This window comes from Nomia melanderi, chromosome 5 (assembly GCF_051020985.1).
Source record: "Nomia melanderi isolate GNS246 chromosome 5, iyNomMela1, whole genome shotgun sequence".
In the NCBI taxonomy this organism is placed as follows: domain Eukaryota; kingdom Metazoa; phylum Arthropoda; class Insecta; order Hymenoptera; family Halictidae; genus Nomia; species Nomia melanderi.
This window is the reverse complement of record NC_135003.1, coordinates 16,914,980-16,929,806: the sequence shown is the minus strand read 5'-3', so window position 1 is coordinate 16,929,806 and position 14,827 is coordinate 16,914,980. Positions and strand designations below refer to the sequence as shown.

At 43.2% G+C, this 14,827-nt stretch overlaps 3 protein-coding genes across 7 annotated transcripts in view; all 3 read left to right on the top strand.

The window, feature by feature from the left end:
• The first annotated feature begins 36 nt into the window (after positions 1-36).
• Ns1 (Nucleostemin 1) lies at positions 37-2,493 on the top strand. The gene is made up of 7 exons (XM_031970899.2): positions 37-209; positions 319-423; positions 508-1,263; positions 1,344-1,695; positions 1,772-1,994; positions 2,063-2,234; positions 2,314-2,493. The coding sequence occupies exons 1-7, from the start codon at positions 191-193 to the stop codon at positions 2,409-2,411; spliced, it is 1,725 nt and encodes a 574-aa protein (XP_031826759.2). The 5' UTR covers positions 37-190; the 3' UTR covers positions 2,412-2,493.
• A 918-nt stretch (positions 2,494-3,411) lies between these two features.
• LOC116424468 (uncharacterized) lies at positions 3,412-8,396 on the top strand. The gene is made up of 4 exons (XM_031970901.2): positions 3,412-3,787; positions 5,209-5,393; positions 5,895-6,055; positions 7,347-8,396. The coding sequence occupies exons 1-4, from the start codon at positions 3,583-3,585 to the stop codon at positions 7,546-7,548; spliced, it is 753 nt and encodes a 250-aa protein (XP_031826761.1). The 5' UTR covers positions 3,412-3,582; the 3' UTR covers positions 7,549-8,396.
• A 140-nt stretch (positions 8,397-8,536) lies between these two features.
• The window catches only part of CCAP-R (Crustacean cardioactive peptide receptor), a 79,207-nt gene continuing 72,916 nt past the window's right edge, over positions 8,537-14,827 (top strand). For 4 of the 5 annotated variants that reach the window (XM_031970882.2, XM_031970884.2, XM_031970881.2 and 1 more), the window contains exon 1: positions 8,537-11,150. The gene's annotated coding sequence lies outside the window, so the exon portion shown is untranslated. Of the gene's footprint in view, positions 14,797-14,827 lie in introns of all 5 variants that reach the window. The other variant, XM_076367543.1, reaches the window with a different exon arrangement.

Here is a 14,827-nt window from a genome sequence, read left to right as displayed (position 1 = left end):
GTCATTGTACTCATCGTGTACGTTTTCGTCTTTAACACAAGAGTGCTCTGGTAGCACTGGTTCTTAACCTCACTTTTCGTCACGGCTGTGCACGTATGACACGTGACAAATTGAAATAGTTTGTTGATCTGTAAACGTGTTTAAACAGTGTTATATAGCTGTTAAAAGTTAGTGCAAGAACCTTAATAAAATGGCGAAGTTTTGTTTAAGTAAGTTTCATAATGCTATCACTTGAATTTAATTTCTACATTTAATGAAGGTTATATTTACTCCAAATTATTGGATAATATTATTTTTATTTAATACTGCTTATTACAGAAAAACAGAGCAAGCGGATGCCAGCTCGCAAAAGATATAAAATTGAGAAGAAAGTTCGTGAACACAACCGAAAGTTGAAAAAAGCAGCTAAGAAGCAACCAAAAAGTAAGGATCACCAACTGGTATTACATCAATTAGAAAGATTTGAGCACTGTTTAACAAATCTAAATATTTCCTTGAATTTTACAGAGAAACAGAAGGTGATACAAGTCCCAAACCAATGTCCTTTCAAGGAAGACATACTCAAACAGGTAGAAACTATGAAGAAACAGCACGAAGAAGAAAAACAGAAGCAACGTGAAGCTGCTCGTGAAAAAAAGCGACGGGAGCTGGCTAAAGGTGGATTGCAAGGATTAGTTTCTGCAGCAGAGGATAAACAGTCACAGCATCAAGAGATGGAAGTTGATGGTGTACACGAGAAGATAAAGAATGCCTTAGCCAAAGAAGAAAATTCCCTGAAAGCTTACTACAAAGAGTTTAAGAAAGTCTTAGATGCAGCCGATGTTATCCTAGAAATTGTTGATGCTAGAGATCCTTTAGGAACCAGATGTAAAGAGGTCGAGGAAGCAGTGCGATCGGCAAAAGGGAATAAGAGATTAGTAATTGTTCTAAACAAAGCAGACTTGGTACCCAGGGAAAATTTAGATCAGTGGTTGAAATATTTGCGTGGTAGTTTACCAGCTGTTGCATTTAAAGCGTCTACACAGGTTCAAGCGAAAAGATTGGGCAGGAGAAAATTGGGGAAAAAGACAGAGAGCATGATACAGGGTGGTACATGCTTCGGTGCAGAGTTACTTCTGTCTTTATTGGCAAACTATTGTAGGAACGTTGGTAACGTTAAAACCAGTATTAGAGTGGGAATTGTCGGGCTCCCGAATGTTGGCAAATCTAGTGTAATTAATTCTTTGAAACGTAGCAGAGCTTGCAGTGTGGGTAGCACACCTGGTACGTTCTTGATTGTTATTTCAAATTAGGTTATAACATAATAATCGATATTTATGTTAATCCAATTTCTATGACTGTAGGAGTAACGAAAGCGATGCAAGCGGTGCAATTAGATTCGAAAATAAAATTGTTAGACTCACCGGGTATAGTTTTCGCTGACCGTACGGAGAATGCGGACGAATCTTCGGTGGCGTTGAAGAATGCCGTAAGAATTCAATCGCTCAGAGATCCGCACACACCGGCGACAGCGATTTTGAAGAGGGTATCCAAGCCGCAAATAATGGAATTATACGACATACCAGAATTCTCCACACCCGACGAATTTTTCGCGCTAAAAGCGACTCGAATGGGGAAGTTCCGGAAGGGGGGTATACCTGACGTCACCGCGGCTGCGCGTAGCGTTCTAGAGGACTGGAACTCCGGGAAAATTAGGTATCGATACAGTCTCGATTAAATCGATTTCCGTTCGATAACTTTTGAAATTTAAATGCGCATATTTTTATAATAGATATTACACCGTACCACCCGAAGAGCCAGTGTGCCACGTGTCAGCGGAAATACTCAGTGAAATCAGTAAAGAATTTGAAATCGAAAATTTCGCCGCGGAAGAGAAAATGATGCTCGACACCTTCGAGGAAGAAGTCGCTAAAAAATCGACGATCGATCCATTGTTGATTGAAAGTACTGGCCCAGTGGTGTCTGCGATGGAAATTGAAAAGCAAAAGGAGGCAGTATGTCCATAGTTTTATACCTTTTGTAGGTTATATTTTCTTTTACCGATAAACGTGATTGTTCGCAGCAAATCAAAATACAAAAGAGACTGAAGAAAAAAATGGAGAACGCGAAGAGGTTCAGTGACGAGGCTAGAAAAAAGAAAACGGATCCGTTGTTGGACCTCGAGGGCAATCAGAAGTTGAATAAGCTGAATAAACTGGCGTTTAAAAAAGAGAAAAAGGAACGGGCCAGAAGAGGTACGGATTTATGCTGATGTTTTTAATAAGTTTTTTTACAGGAAAGACAAAAGGGATTTTCTGATTTATTTTCTTACAGAAAAAGTAGCAGTGCAGTTGGCTGGACAATTAGAAGGATTCAACCTCACCGCTCCCGACGATTACGATTTCAGCACAGATTTCGTCGAAAAGAAATAAACCTTATATGCATTGCGTTCGTGTGTATAATGTAAATAACAAGCGACTTGTGGACTAATAAAACTTTTTTTAGGAATGATTATTTTTATCCGTGTTTCAACGATTCGACTGATATTCTTTCCTCGGTCGTTATTCAGATGATTCTCAAGTGTATCGTGTAAACATAATTTGCGTCACACGTGCGAGATAAAAACTGAGTAGCTGCTACTTCTAAAAATACGAGACTATCAATTTAAATAAATTTGATCGATTACGAACCCTCAAGTGACCACGGTGTTTCTTATCGATCGCGTTACTGGTTTCTCTTTTAATAAAACTATCAATCTTTATCACACTACGATTCCCATCGATTCCAGATTAGATTAGTCAAAGATTCCATCGATTCCTACATTCGCCTACCCAGAAGTTGTTGAAAATTCTACGATCTCCACTATAGCATTGAAAGACAGTTTAAACAGCAAATTTAGCAGAATCGAATCCGGTCGTCCCAATTCCTCTTCGCAGAAATCGCAGGTGAAAACAGTCGGCTTCACGGGAAATTCTGCGCGCACGCGGAGCACGCGAATTCCGCGGCTGTTTCCCGCGTGATAATTCTGTTATTTCTGCGGCAGGTCCGGAATCGAATCAGCCAAATATAAACACGTGCAAATTCGCTGTTTTCACTAGAAATATGAGCCAGCCTGCCGTGAAACGGCGGCTAACAAGCAATCCGCGCGGGGACACCGTGAAAAACATCGACGCGTTCTTCGTTCGCGCGTGTACCGCTGCCCGTCCGATCTGAAAAACATTTTCGTCGTTTCTTTCAATGGGAACAAACGGTACTTGTTAGCATTAACGATGGGAAATAACGTCGGGCAATTCTTACGCGTGCTTTCAGCGCGTGCCGGCGCGCGAAGATGTAAAGAGTCCGAAATCAAGGGAACACGCGGACTTCGTTATCAAGAAGCTCATGGGTGGCAAGTGGTGGCAGGAAATTCGAGCACCGCTTCGAGTGGGACAATCAGTAGCGTAGTAGATAAACTGACGAGTTTAACAACTCATCGGTCATTCAGCAGCAAGGTCCCAGCAGTGCAACTGCAACAGCGTGCAGAAACGAGCGAGCTCGTCGCCGCGGTTTCGATAATCTATTCAGAACCCCTTCCGACGCGTTTTCCTTCGTCGAGGACGTAAGATGAGCAACGAAACGGCGAAACGACCGGTTACGTTCAAGACTCCAGGCCAAAGCAAAGTATGGAAGGTCGTGGAGGCTGTGGTCAAAGGGCAGCAAGAGCCTACCAAGTTCACCATTCGGGAGCTACCGGAGGACAGGTACGAGGATGCCATCGATCACATGTGTACTTACTTCATTGCGGAAGAGCCGATATGTAAATACTGGAGTAAGTTCGATTAATCTAGTTGTTAACTCTTAGTCGAAGCGTGCCCGCCAATTATCCGGGAATCGATTGAACGGAGCATAAACCGAGCGATGTATCGAGTATGTTGAGCAACGAGTTTCTAGTAAACGATGTTTCCTTTGTTTTTTCTATTGCATATTATTGTACCGAGTCCGATAAGATAACGAACGGCCGCGAGAACGGAAAACAAATTTAACGTTTTCATTAGCTGATGAGATTATTTACTGAGCAAACGCAAATTTACTGATGCTTCGGCTAATTGTTGCTCTTGCGGAGCAACGATAAGGAAATGCGAGATACGATACGATGAATGGATCGGCAGGATGAATGATAATGCGAAACGTTTGACAACATTCGGAAACATTCGTCAAGATATATTTCACCTTGGCGTGTGCGAACGCGAAAATTGTTGTGTTCCGCGAATAAGGTCATATCGCATGTTCTTATATGACGCTGTAATTTGTGAGATGATACTGTGACAAATGGGCTCTCGCGCCGCCGGTATTTATGGCGTAATTGTATGTTTTTGAGGGCTCCGAACGACTCAATTGTGCGGACGGAGAAAGAATGCGAAACACTGAGTCAGCCATTTGTCCTCCCTTCCCGTGGAACGTTGCCGGAATTGAAAACAAGTCGATGAGACGTGGTAGTGTAGCAGGTGGAAAATGACACGTGAAAAGTAAAAATACAGCGTTCACACGAGAGCTTATGCAATTCAAATGTTGCACGCTAGAAGTTATTCGAAACGAAAACTGAATCGTACATGCTGTATCATCGAGCAGAAAGATTAGCCGAAGTATCAGTTACAGTGTGCAGTATCTCGCAACTTAATTTGCGCCAATAAAATTATCTACAAAGTTATCACGGACAAACATGAAAATTTCTGACTGCAAGCTAAACCGTCCTTATCAGGCACAATGATTAGAAGCAACCCGGTTATTAGTTGATATAATGCAGTTTCCATTTCGCGACGCGTAATCCTGTCACTTCTGGTTCATGTAAATCCCGTTTAAAAACTACGTCTCGCGGTCTTCTGCTAATGCTGTTTACCAGATAACGCTACGTCGAACTCACGGGTTTCATAACTGACGATTACCATTCGAGAATATTAAGCGCGCGACCCGTTTGTTCGGCCAACACGGACAATACTGTATTTTACGTGAATTTATGAATAGCAATAGAGCGTCCATTGTCGAGCGCACTACCGTTTGAATGTTTCGTTGTTCTTGAATCGCGAATACGTTAAATTACGATTTATGAAAACGTAATTACATCGGAGTATCTTTTAATTCTAATTGGCTCGTTCTGCTGAATCGACAGACTGCTATCTGTACATTTTCTTTTTATCGACTGGGATCAGGGGATTTTACTAGGATCTAACCCAGATTCTATTGTCTTTCTAGATGGAAAAGACGATCCAGAGTACGTGCAGTCCTTCCGAGCACTTTGGGCGGAAGTTGTAAAGCAAGGTTTGACGGTGGCAGCCTTCGTCGATGACCCGAAAGGCGGGAAACCGATACTGGCAGGCGTGAACATGCTTCTGTTGAGCCAGAAGGGCGAAAAAGAGAACCTGGATGGTATTTTAAAGGTGAGCTCGCAACATTCAGCACCGAGATCGGTTACAACAAGTTTACTCTGTGCACATGGCGACGAACACCGTGTGCCTAGGGTGACAAACATATGAATTGTTCAGAGGTCAAAGTGATTGACTCCACTTTGCGAATGCTCTTCAGTTTTAATGCTAGAACACTCACTCGGTTCTTAATACAGCGAACCACAAAAATATACTAAGGTATGCTTGAGTTTAATCAACGAATTACTATGTGGAAACTAGCGAAACATTACTGTGATCTCATTTAATGTATAATATTACTGTATTACAACCAATTAGGCGATTAAGTTGTACGTATTTGTAAAGTACGATAACACTCTATTGAGAGACGTAAGTTTGAGTTGAATTATATGATAATTGACAAAGATACGTGCTTTTTTTGTGGTTCTATCTGTAATTCGATCAAAGTCTCTCATTTCGTGGAGTTAGTCGCGTTGATGAAGGGATGGTTTACAAAAATGTCGGCATGATTTACAGTCAGAAAGAAGCAGGTTGCTAGTGTGGTCCATGGAAGTCCTGATCAAGGCTGGTAACGTGTACGACGTGTACGGGACAGACAAATACATAAACGCTCTTGGCTTGTCTGTGCAACCGTCGTATCAAGGAGCTGCTCTGGGCGCTCACCTTCTGAACGCCAGGTATGAAACTCTATGAATATACATTTAAAAACAAATTACAATTGCCCGAGCACTCGGAGCGTTAAGCTGTTGTAACGAGCGATACTGTCAATTGCCACCTTTCAACCCCTTCTGACTACAACGGACATAATGAATAAATTGGGAACGTTACGCGCTTAAATGAACACTTCGGTGGCTCTTATCTGGTTATCAGCTGACATTGCACAAACGTGGTTTCTCTTCGTGGAGGATATCTGTATAATCGGTGTAATCTGTATAATATATAAAAAGTCTGTATAGATACCGGAAACATATTGCTGTTTACGGTATTTGCAAATCGTATCAGACAGTTGTTCCACTCGAGAGATCCGCTATCTAATCGTCGTCAATTGGAAAACGTTCGGAATCGATCTAAAAAACACTGATGTAATTCCGTCGCGTTAACGTAACGTTTCTTCAACTCTTTCGCATCATAAATTCGAATTCATCGAACAGAGGTATTGTTTGAGGTTCAAAGAACTCGATTTTTTAGTTCTGCTGGAAGTCAGTTAATTAAAGGAGCGAGGATAAAGAGGTCATTGCATCGACGAATAAAGTATTCGAGGGTTCGCCCAGGGAAGTGTTTCCAACTTTTTCTTAGTAACTTGCTTCAATTTAAACGATTTAAAGTCCTAACGAAGGACACGCTACTGCAAAGCCCAGCCGTCGTTCACGCGTCAGAGTGGCTGCGTCAATGGAGCTCTGGCATCCTCGAGGATTCAGTTTGCATTTACATTCAAAAGCTTCAATTAGTAACTTCGTTAGCTGCGCTGAACCGGAATAGAATGGCGGTATTCATTCGACAAGCTACATAGAATTTTTGTTTCCCTCCGAATGTGAAGCATCCGGGTATATTGTTAGTGCTGTTCGGCTCTCGAAAAGCGTCGAGGCAACTCGAACATGTTCCGTTAACGAGATAAACACACGAGAGTGATCAACTTCCACCGTTACATGCACTAATCATGCCTTCTAAAACAAATGAAATGTTTCGTTCAATGTGTGTAATATTCGCTGATCCAAGAATTTTACGAATTCTACTGGTTTGAGACAGACTAGAATTAATCTCATATTCTTCAGTAATTTATTGTCAAAGTCAATGTTTCTATAATTCTGCAATCAACGTCTCCAACTAGAATCTACTGAATGATTGCGATCGGAAAATTAGTGAGAACTATAAATATTGCAATCACTAGAGGACTTGTCAATGTCCATCGTTACGGTTAGTTGCCGATGTAATGGTCGCCACAGAAACTGAGTGTACCGTTTTTTACAGAGAGAATATCGGCCGCGAGTACGGCATCTCGGCGACAGCGACGGTGTTCACGTCGCCGATCGCGCAGCGTCTGGCCGCGCGCTGCGGCTACACGGACCTCGTCGTAAAGGATTTCGAAGACTTGGTGGACGTCAAGGGGAACAAACTGTGCCCGGGGATAGGGCTGAAGCAACTGAAGCTCATGGGCAAGAAGCTTTATTAATGCAAACTGTTGCTAATCGAGTATACTTAACGCTATGTGGGAAACCATTTGTTAAAACACAATGCGGCCGAACGCCCGTTTTCTGGACAAAACTTGAAAATCATCGGTGATGCGAGAACATGCTTTAGACAAAAGTTGTGAGGTATAGAGCTAAAAATATGGAGGTTATATGTTTTTTACATTCTGGAGATATGAAGATTTTTCAATGAATACTTCGCGTTTCGAATCCAACGTTCTATGAATGGAGAAACGAAGTTGTTCTTCAAATGACAATTATTCTGGCAACCTTCGATTTTTATGCGAATAGTCGAATTTCTGGGTTTTGTCCAGGCGGCCACGGTTCTTTTCGGACTGACGGTCCTCACTTCACACCCTTCCAACCTTCATGGAAAACCTCCCCTTAAGCACTTAAATCTAGGCACAATATCGTTCGATTCCAATGCAAACAATTCGTGGAGACTTATCCAATTAGCAAACTGCATATCCAACGAATTGTACAACTTCCCACTGCGAGGGAACTGCGACGGTTTCGCAACATTGTTAGGTAGACTAATTATTGCATTCTCATTCGACGAAGAATGGCAACGGGAAGGTACATCCTGTCTCTTCCGAATCCTCCGTAGGGTTTCCGAGGCTTCTTTGATCCGCTTTGAATCAATGAATCTTTCGGTTTCAATTAGCGAAACGTGGGCGTGTAAACGGGCAAAAATGTAATTACACTTTGAATTGGTTCGTCTTTGACGCCGCGCCGACGACTGAGAGCGGACAAAGGACTTTTCAGTCGGGAAACTAGTTAATTATCCTTTGTACCTATTAATACGATGTACAATAAAATATAATTTACCCAATATCGAGCGAACCAGATGAATTCTCGCTGTTTTTCATTTTAAAATTGTCCCACGGCAAAGGGGAATCGAGTTGACGTAGTCGGTAAACAAGCTCGAGGAATGAACTTTAAGGCTCGAGCTGCACTCGCACGCTGCGCGGTGTTCAATCACGTTGCGCTCGTCGGCCGCATATTTTGCGACTGTTTGCAAAATGTATATTCATACGGTGGCCAATGCTCTAGTTCGGTTTCAATCTTGCCGCGAAACAGTTCCGTTCGAAACAATATTTGGGCGAAGCGAGATAGAATTTCTGTCAACTCGCATCGGGAGTGTACGAATATTTTATTTTCCAACGCGACTCACTCGCTAATTAAAAGATCGTATAGTTTCGTTTCATCACGGGCTGCGAGGAGTTTTACAAATTCGGAGAAATGAGTGCTGCACGCAGTTCGGGAGTGCGGATGAAGCCTACGGTAATGCCGACGGCAAGTCTCGTTACCCCGGAAGTAAAAGGCAATAATTAACTAACTAATAATTAACCTGCATTCTCGTTACCGACCGACATACTCATCCGCGAAGAATTTAACGAGCCCGCGGAACAGAATCAATCGCGTTTCCCCATTTTACAAGCGCCGCGAAATTTGCGATGGAGTTCGAACTATTTCGAAAATATTTTGGACGTGGAAATTTACTGCTCTTCCCTCCGATCAATTACAACTTAATTCTAAATGCAAACATTCTACTCCCCTTTTACTATACTTTCGAATTCACCAGTATCATTAGAATATTCCCAAAAATTCGAAAACGTATGGTTCCTTTTACAGACGTCAAATCCATCTCAAATTCGAATCGTCTCGAGTATGATTCGACAACTCGCGTCTGGAAAGTGTCGAAACTGGCGAAGTGTACAAAACTTTCACGCCATTGTAAATAAAGCCGACACTTTGCAATGCAAAAATTTCGAAACTCGTCTTCCAAGGCGTTCTAGACCATTAAATCCCAAAAGCATCGAATCGCTGCGAAACTAGGGCTGAAATTACGTCAAGAAACGAGCGAACTGCCGGAACAAGACGCGCAATTTGCTTGGCAATCAAGCAAACGATTTCAATTTTCAATTCTCGTCAGCTGGTGGAACTTTGTTCTCCCGTGTCGCCGTTCGACCATCGTGCCGATACGATCCCTCGGTTACATCGCCGAGAGAGACGCGTTTAGACGGAGTAAGTGGAAAATTGGAAACGAGAACAATGAGAAATGCAAGGTAACGAACGATGTGGCGCAAAAAGAGGAGGAAGGAACAGAGGAGGAGTGGACGTGGCGTTTTATATGCGAAATTAATGAACCTTCTTTGAGCGCGCCGTTCGCCGGACGGGACGCCGGTCGAATATTAATGGCGCGGGACAACGGCGGTACAGCTAACTATTTTATCATCGATTGCGAAGCCGATATGCGGGCGGTCGGGCCGCCGCGCTGCCTCGTTGCGATAAGCGACGACATATGTAAGTAAGTACGTATTCATCCCGGTTCCAGGTAACAGCTCGTGTCACGAAATTTCCAGTGAAATGTGGGCCGCATAACTCGTTCCACGATTATTGACACGCCCATTGTCGCGAGAGTCTTGAACACTTTCGTCGCTCTATTTTACTGGGAAACACACGAGCTTGACAGATATGTGTGTTACGTTCATTTTTGGCTTTCGGGAGAGAGCCGTGTCCACTAGGAATTTTTTCCCAACGTTTGGCTTTATCAGGGGACTAAAGGCACACTGATACTGATGTGTGTCGAGGAAGAGTCTCTTTAAATTTTCGACTTAAGATTTTTTTTTAATTCTTCAGCTGACCAATTAAAATAATTGGTGACCATGGATCCGGAACATGAACAGGGTACGTATTTAGCCAGCTGCAATGCTGGCGAAACGTTGGGAACAAATTCCTAGTGGACACGGCTCTCTCCCGAAAGAAATGAATGTAACACTCCTGGTCGTGAAAGCATGAAAACTAGATATGTATGTTTTCAAAAATACCAGTGCGCGAACTAAGGTGAGAGATCGTTTAGCTATAACGGACAGTGTATATTGGAAATTAATATACTATCAGGTACAAAATTAAATTAGTATAGAATTAGGATTACGAATTCATCGAATCTGTGACAATGTATATCACTTATTCCCTAATAGAGATAAATGGCGATTATCAGTCTTATGCTATTATTAGTTGCATTACTATATTCAGTTATAATTCGAAAGTTCACCGAGGACCATCGGAAATTTTCGGAACAATTCTAGAAAAATCTCGAGTCAATTAAATACTATAATGAAGCTGTCTTCCCTCGGGAACACGGGAATGACCATAATTCTAATCGACCCCTGCATTAATCATTCGCTAATCGCGAACAGTCCTCGCCCTTTCTTCGCCGTTTCAAAGAACGTTAGCCCACCGCTGTTCTCGCCCACGTTTCGCCAGGATCCTCTCGCACATGCGTACGGGGCGGCGAACTCCTGCACACGCACGCACGGATCTGCAAGTAGGAAAGCAGAGTCGCCGCGAGTTTGCCCGCCTCGGTAGTCGCGTTCGGCGCGTCGTACTAGCAAGTACGTTCTTGTCCGTTCTTCATCCAGTTGTCCGATCTCCCCGGCACCCCCGAGCGAGCGCAAAGCCCAGCGACAGCTGAAGAAACGCCGCGGCCCGAGAGTACGATAAAATATGTGCCGATGTTAGAGAGCAGCTCGTCGAACGTGAAGATCCCGTCGCCGCCGTTCCACGGTTACCGTTTCCACTGGTACGGAGTACAGAGTCCTCGTGTGTTCGCCATTTGTTCCCCGTTTTCCGGGCTGCGCTGGTCTCCCTCGATTGGCTCGGACGAAACGAAGTGCGCTTGGTTTCTCGCTTTGAGGTTCGCGTCGACGTTAGTTCGTTCGATTACAGCTTGATACGACGCTCTATTTACTCGAGAATATTTGGGAGTCGTTGAAATGTTACCTTTGAATGGCACAACTGTGATACCACGAATAAATGTAGGAAAAATTGTTAAAAGGTAGAGGTTGCGATAGAATAGAGTAGTCTGACTCGACGTAGGACTGCGAAGGGTTAAAGAAAGTCCTGTTCTCGAAACGACGTGATTCGTTGCTTGAGAACGAGTTTTGGGCACGTTAGGATTGAGTCGCTCAGAATGCGGTTAAGTCCAGAAAAGAAACATTGAGAAAATGTTAGGCTTTTGAAATAGGCTATAAAAAGGACTTTCTGAATAGAAAGGAACGAGTAAATCCTTGAACTACAAAGAATATTATTTGTTTTATGAAGATTTACGGAAATCAGAGAATATAGAGAACTCTATTTAACATTAGCTTCTGAGCGACTCAATTATCGCACACAATTGAAAGTTGCAATCAAGGAATTTAGGGTGAATGATAAAGGATAGTTTCTTGGTTTCTAATAACTACTCGAGAGTTCGACGTTTAATTTCCTCCATGGAAAAGGTTTGTTTCGGAAGCTCCAAAGGATTAATCTTGTTCCAGTTTTCCATTAATTTGTACATTCGGGGCATTATTGAAAACGCGGATACACGTTGGTAACTATATCTCGAGTGTCCCTTGAATTTAAGACGTTTCTCCATGAAATAGCTCTTCAATTAGGAAATCGAACGCTCCGCGAACAATAGTTCTTACTATGTGCTTCGAAATTATTGAAACACGAAATATTCCAATTGAAAGCAGCTTGAACCGGGAAGACGTGTATTGTTGGAAAGCTGATGAGCTTGCCGTGACCGACGCTCCCATATCGACATCGAATTGAAACGTTCTTTCATAAAGTTTTATAAAACCGTCTCCCTTTCAATCGCGAACGGCTCTGTTCCTTCTGGATACATGACTTTCATTCATCGAATCGCTATCCAGCGATTACCACAAACGATCGTGTTGCCTTTCGATCGATGGCTCGCGTCTGTCCGATTTATAATCCTGTTCCTTGCTACTTTCATCTCGCTGCGTTCGTCCCTCGAGCAAGGAAAAACCGTTCCGGACGAAGTTGTGCCTCGCCGGTCCCGATCGAATGTATCAATCGCGCCGGGAACGATTCACTTTAATCCGCCGCGCGGGAAACGTATAGAATTCAGCGGTGCACTCGGTCCTCTCGAAAACGGAGAGAGTGGGCGGGCGCAAAGGTGAAAGAGCGTAACCTGTTGCGGGTCACGGAATCAGAGGCGGACCACGGGGATCGCATTGTGTCGTTTCGATCCAAGAAACGTAGATGCTCGCGCACTGGAATCGATGGAATTCAGTTTAACTGTTGAAAAGATGAAACGAAACGCAGTGTTCCGTGTACAGTAACACAGAAAAGAATAATTAAATTCAGAAAATTGTTTCTGACGGTTGCGCCGCTGGAATCGAGTGAGCATTCTTCAAATTGGATTTTCCAGGCTAACCAATCCTTTGACGGAGTCGCAGGACCCCCGTAATTCAATTTTCCGGGAGAAATGTCCCCGGAGGCTGCATCAGTATGCATTGCTTAAAATCCAATGGAATATTGATTAATTATTCGCAACACGGTCCGCGGCTGTCACCAATGAATAATAATCCGGCGGCTATAAATGTCCGTTTCCACGTCGCCGGGCTTAGACTGTCAAACCGCTCGTCGCTAATCGAATGCGCAACTTTTCTCGTTTAATCGCGTTTTGCGAAGAACGACATGTTCATTTCATTCGACCGCTTCTCGGACGCGAGTTATTCAAAGTTGCTTCCTCCATGAATAAATCTACATGAGTTTTTGGCGAAGCCCCGTGCCTCTCTGACGGTTTTCTTGCGCCGCGGAAAATAAAGGATTTCTGAGCGCGGTCGACTCGAAACCGAAGACGCGCGTCCGCTTCTCGAGAGACGTTCGCCGAATTCCAGGGCACTGTCGTCGATATTTCCCTGCCTCGCGCAATCTGAACTGCCAGCGATGTCGCCGTTAACTCTTACCGGCGTGCGTAACAATTACGGCACCTGGAAACCATTTGCTAATGAAGTTAAAGCTCATTAGCGTAGAATAGAGAACTAAAGGAGCTCTTTTCGCGATTACTTTCAGAAGGAATCGTGGCTCACGTTGTCTCCGTTGTTTCCCCTCGTTCGTTTGCTAATCAATTTATATTCTTTATATGTTTTATCAATGTTATCACTAAAGGAAGCATCGATGCACGAAGCGTTCGATGAACGTACGCCAGGCGTCGGACATTGTTCTTTTCTTCCCCGATCTCGACGCCGCTCGTCTCGAACTGCTTTTCAGCCTTTTGACTCCGGGCGATGCGCACATTCGTGTCCCGGATTTTCGACAGTACCCGAAGCAGCGGTTCTCATACTGGCTTAAACCCCCCTCGCTTCGATGGCCATTCTTATTTTCCTCCTACCGGAACACCAGAGGAAAAGAACGAGGAATTAGCGTTTCAAATATTCAGCTTTCAAACGATAGTTCCTTGCATCTGCATTTTTATCGCGTCCGCTACCTGCCCGCCGTATCTCCGATAATTACGTGTTCATAATTCTCTAAGATTTATGGAATCGTTCCAAGCCGGACTTTCATGCGTCGAAAGGGCCATAAATTTGGCCATCTTCCATCGTCCTCCTTTCAATTCTCTTTTCCGCGCCCACTCGACTGCCAATAACTCAGCGCTCGGGAAAAGCGTGCTAATTTATTTCCTTACGCTCACTGCTGTTGCAAATATGCTACGTTGATGTTGCTGCTAATAACCGACAGATAAGATAGAGGACGAAAAAGACCCCCTGAATTGCCGGAACTTGTTTTCTCGTAGTACCTTTACGGGTATTTATTGTATAGTTTCTTCTATTGTTCCTGAAGAAATTCATGTAACGTTTATCTAGATGGACAATTTTGTTGCATTTCTTCCAAATTGTCGACAGTAAAATGGTACAGGAGCTTAGAGGTGGAAGTAAATAATACGCCATAATATTTGTAACATACAATATGCGTCGGATTGAGCGTTCTGTTAATCTAGTGTTAACGTCGTCCGACGTAGTGTCGTGTAAATGCTGGCTGGAAGCGTCGGGTACGCGAATTTGCGTTTTCATGGAAGAGCACGTCAAACCATAAGCTGGATTTCAGCACATTCGATTGTGATTTCTCGAGCCAACAGTCGAACGGTGTATTGGATGACAACTGCCGATTGCTACATGGACGAGGGACATCGTTCGAAAGATTAACACTAGAACTACCGAGAATTTAATACAATTAATATGCAATTCCTATAGAAATTGTAACATAGATTATTTTCAGTTTCTTCAGCATTCATTATAATATTCGAATGATACTATTTTCAAGACCATTTCAAATATTCAATGCTTCTAAAATATTAATAATTGCGAAACAAGTCGGAACCAGTCATTTTTACTGGTACGGTAGTTCTAGTGTTAAATGAACGGGAAAATGGAAAATCTGTAGGTCCACAGAGAAATCTAATAGCTCTTT

What these genes read in the sequence shown, in the direction of transcription:
- Ns1 (XM_031970899.2), top strand. An exon ending in AGCTAAGAAGCAACCAAAAA is followed by an intron (nt 424 to 507) that starts GTAAGGATCACC and finishes TGAATTTTACAG; the next exon opens with AGAAACAGAAGGTGATACAA. An exon ending in TTGAAAAGCAAAAGGAGGCA is followed by an intron (nt 1,995 to 2,062) that starts GTATGTCCATAG and finishes GATTGTTCGCAG; the next exon opens with CAAATCAAAATACAAAAGAG.
- LOC116424468 (XM_031970901.2), top strand. Translation starts at nt 3,583, where the DNA reads ATGAGCAACGAAACGGCGAAACGACCGGTTACGTTCAAGACTCCAGGC. An exon ending in GCCGATATGTAAATACTGGA is followed by an intron (nt 3,788 to 5,208) that starts GTAAGTTCGATT and finishes TTGTCTTTCTAG; the next exon opens with ATGGAAAAGACGATCCAGAG. An exon ending in ACCTGGATGGTATTTTAAAG is followed by an intron (nt 5,394 to 5,894) that starts GTGAGCTCGCAA and finishes CATGATTTACAG; the next exon opens with TCAGAAAGAAGCAGGTTGCT.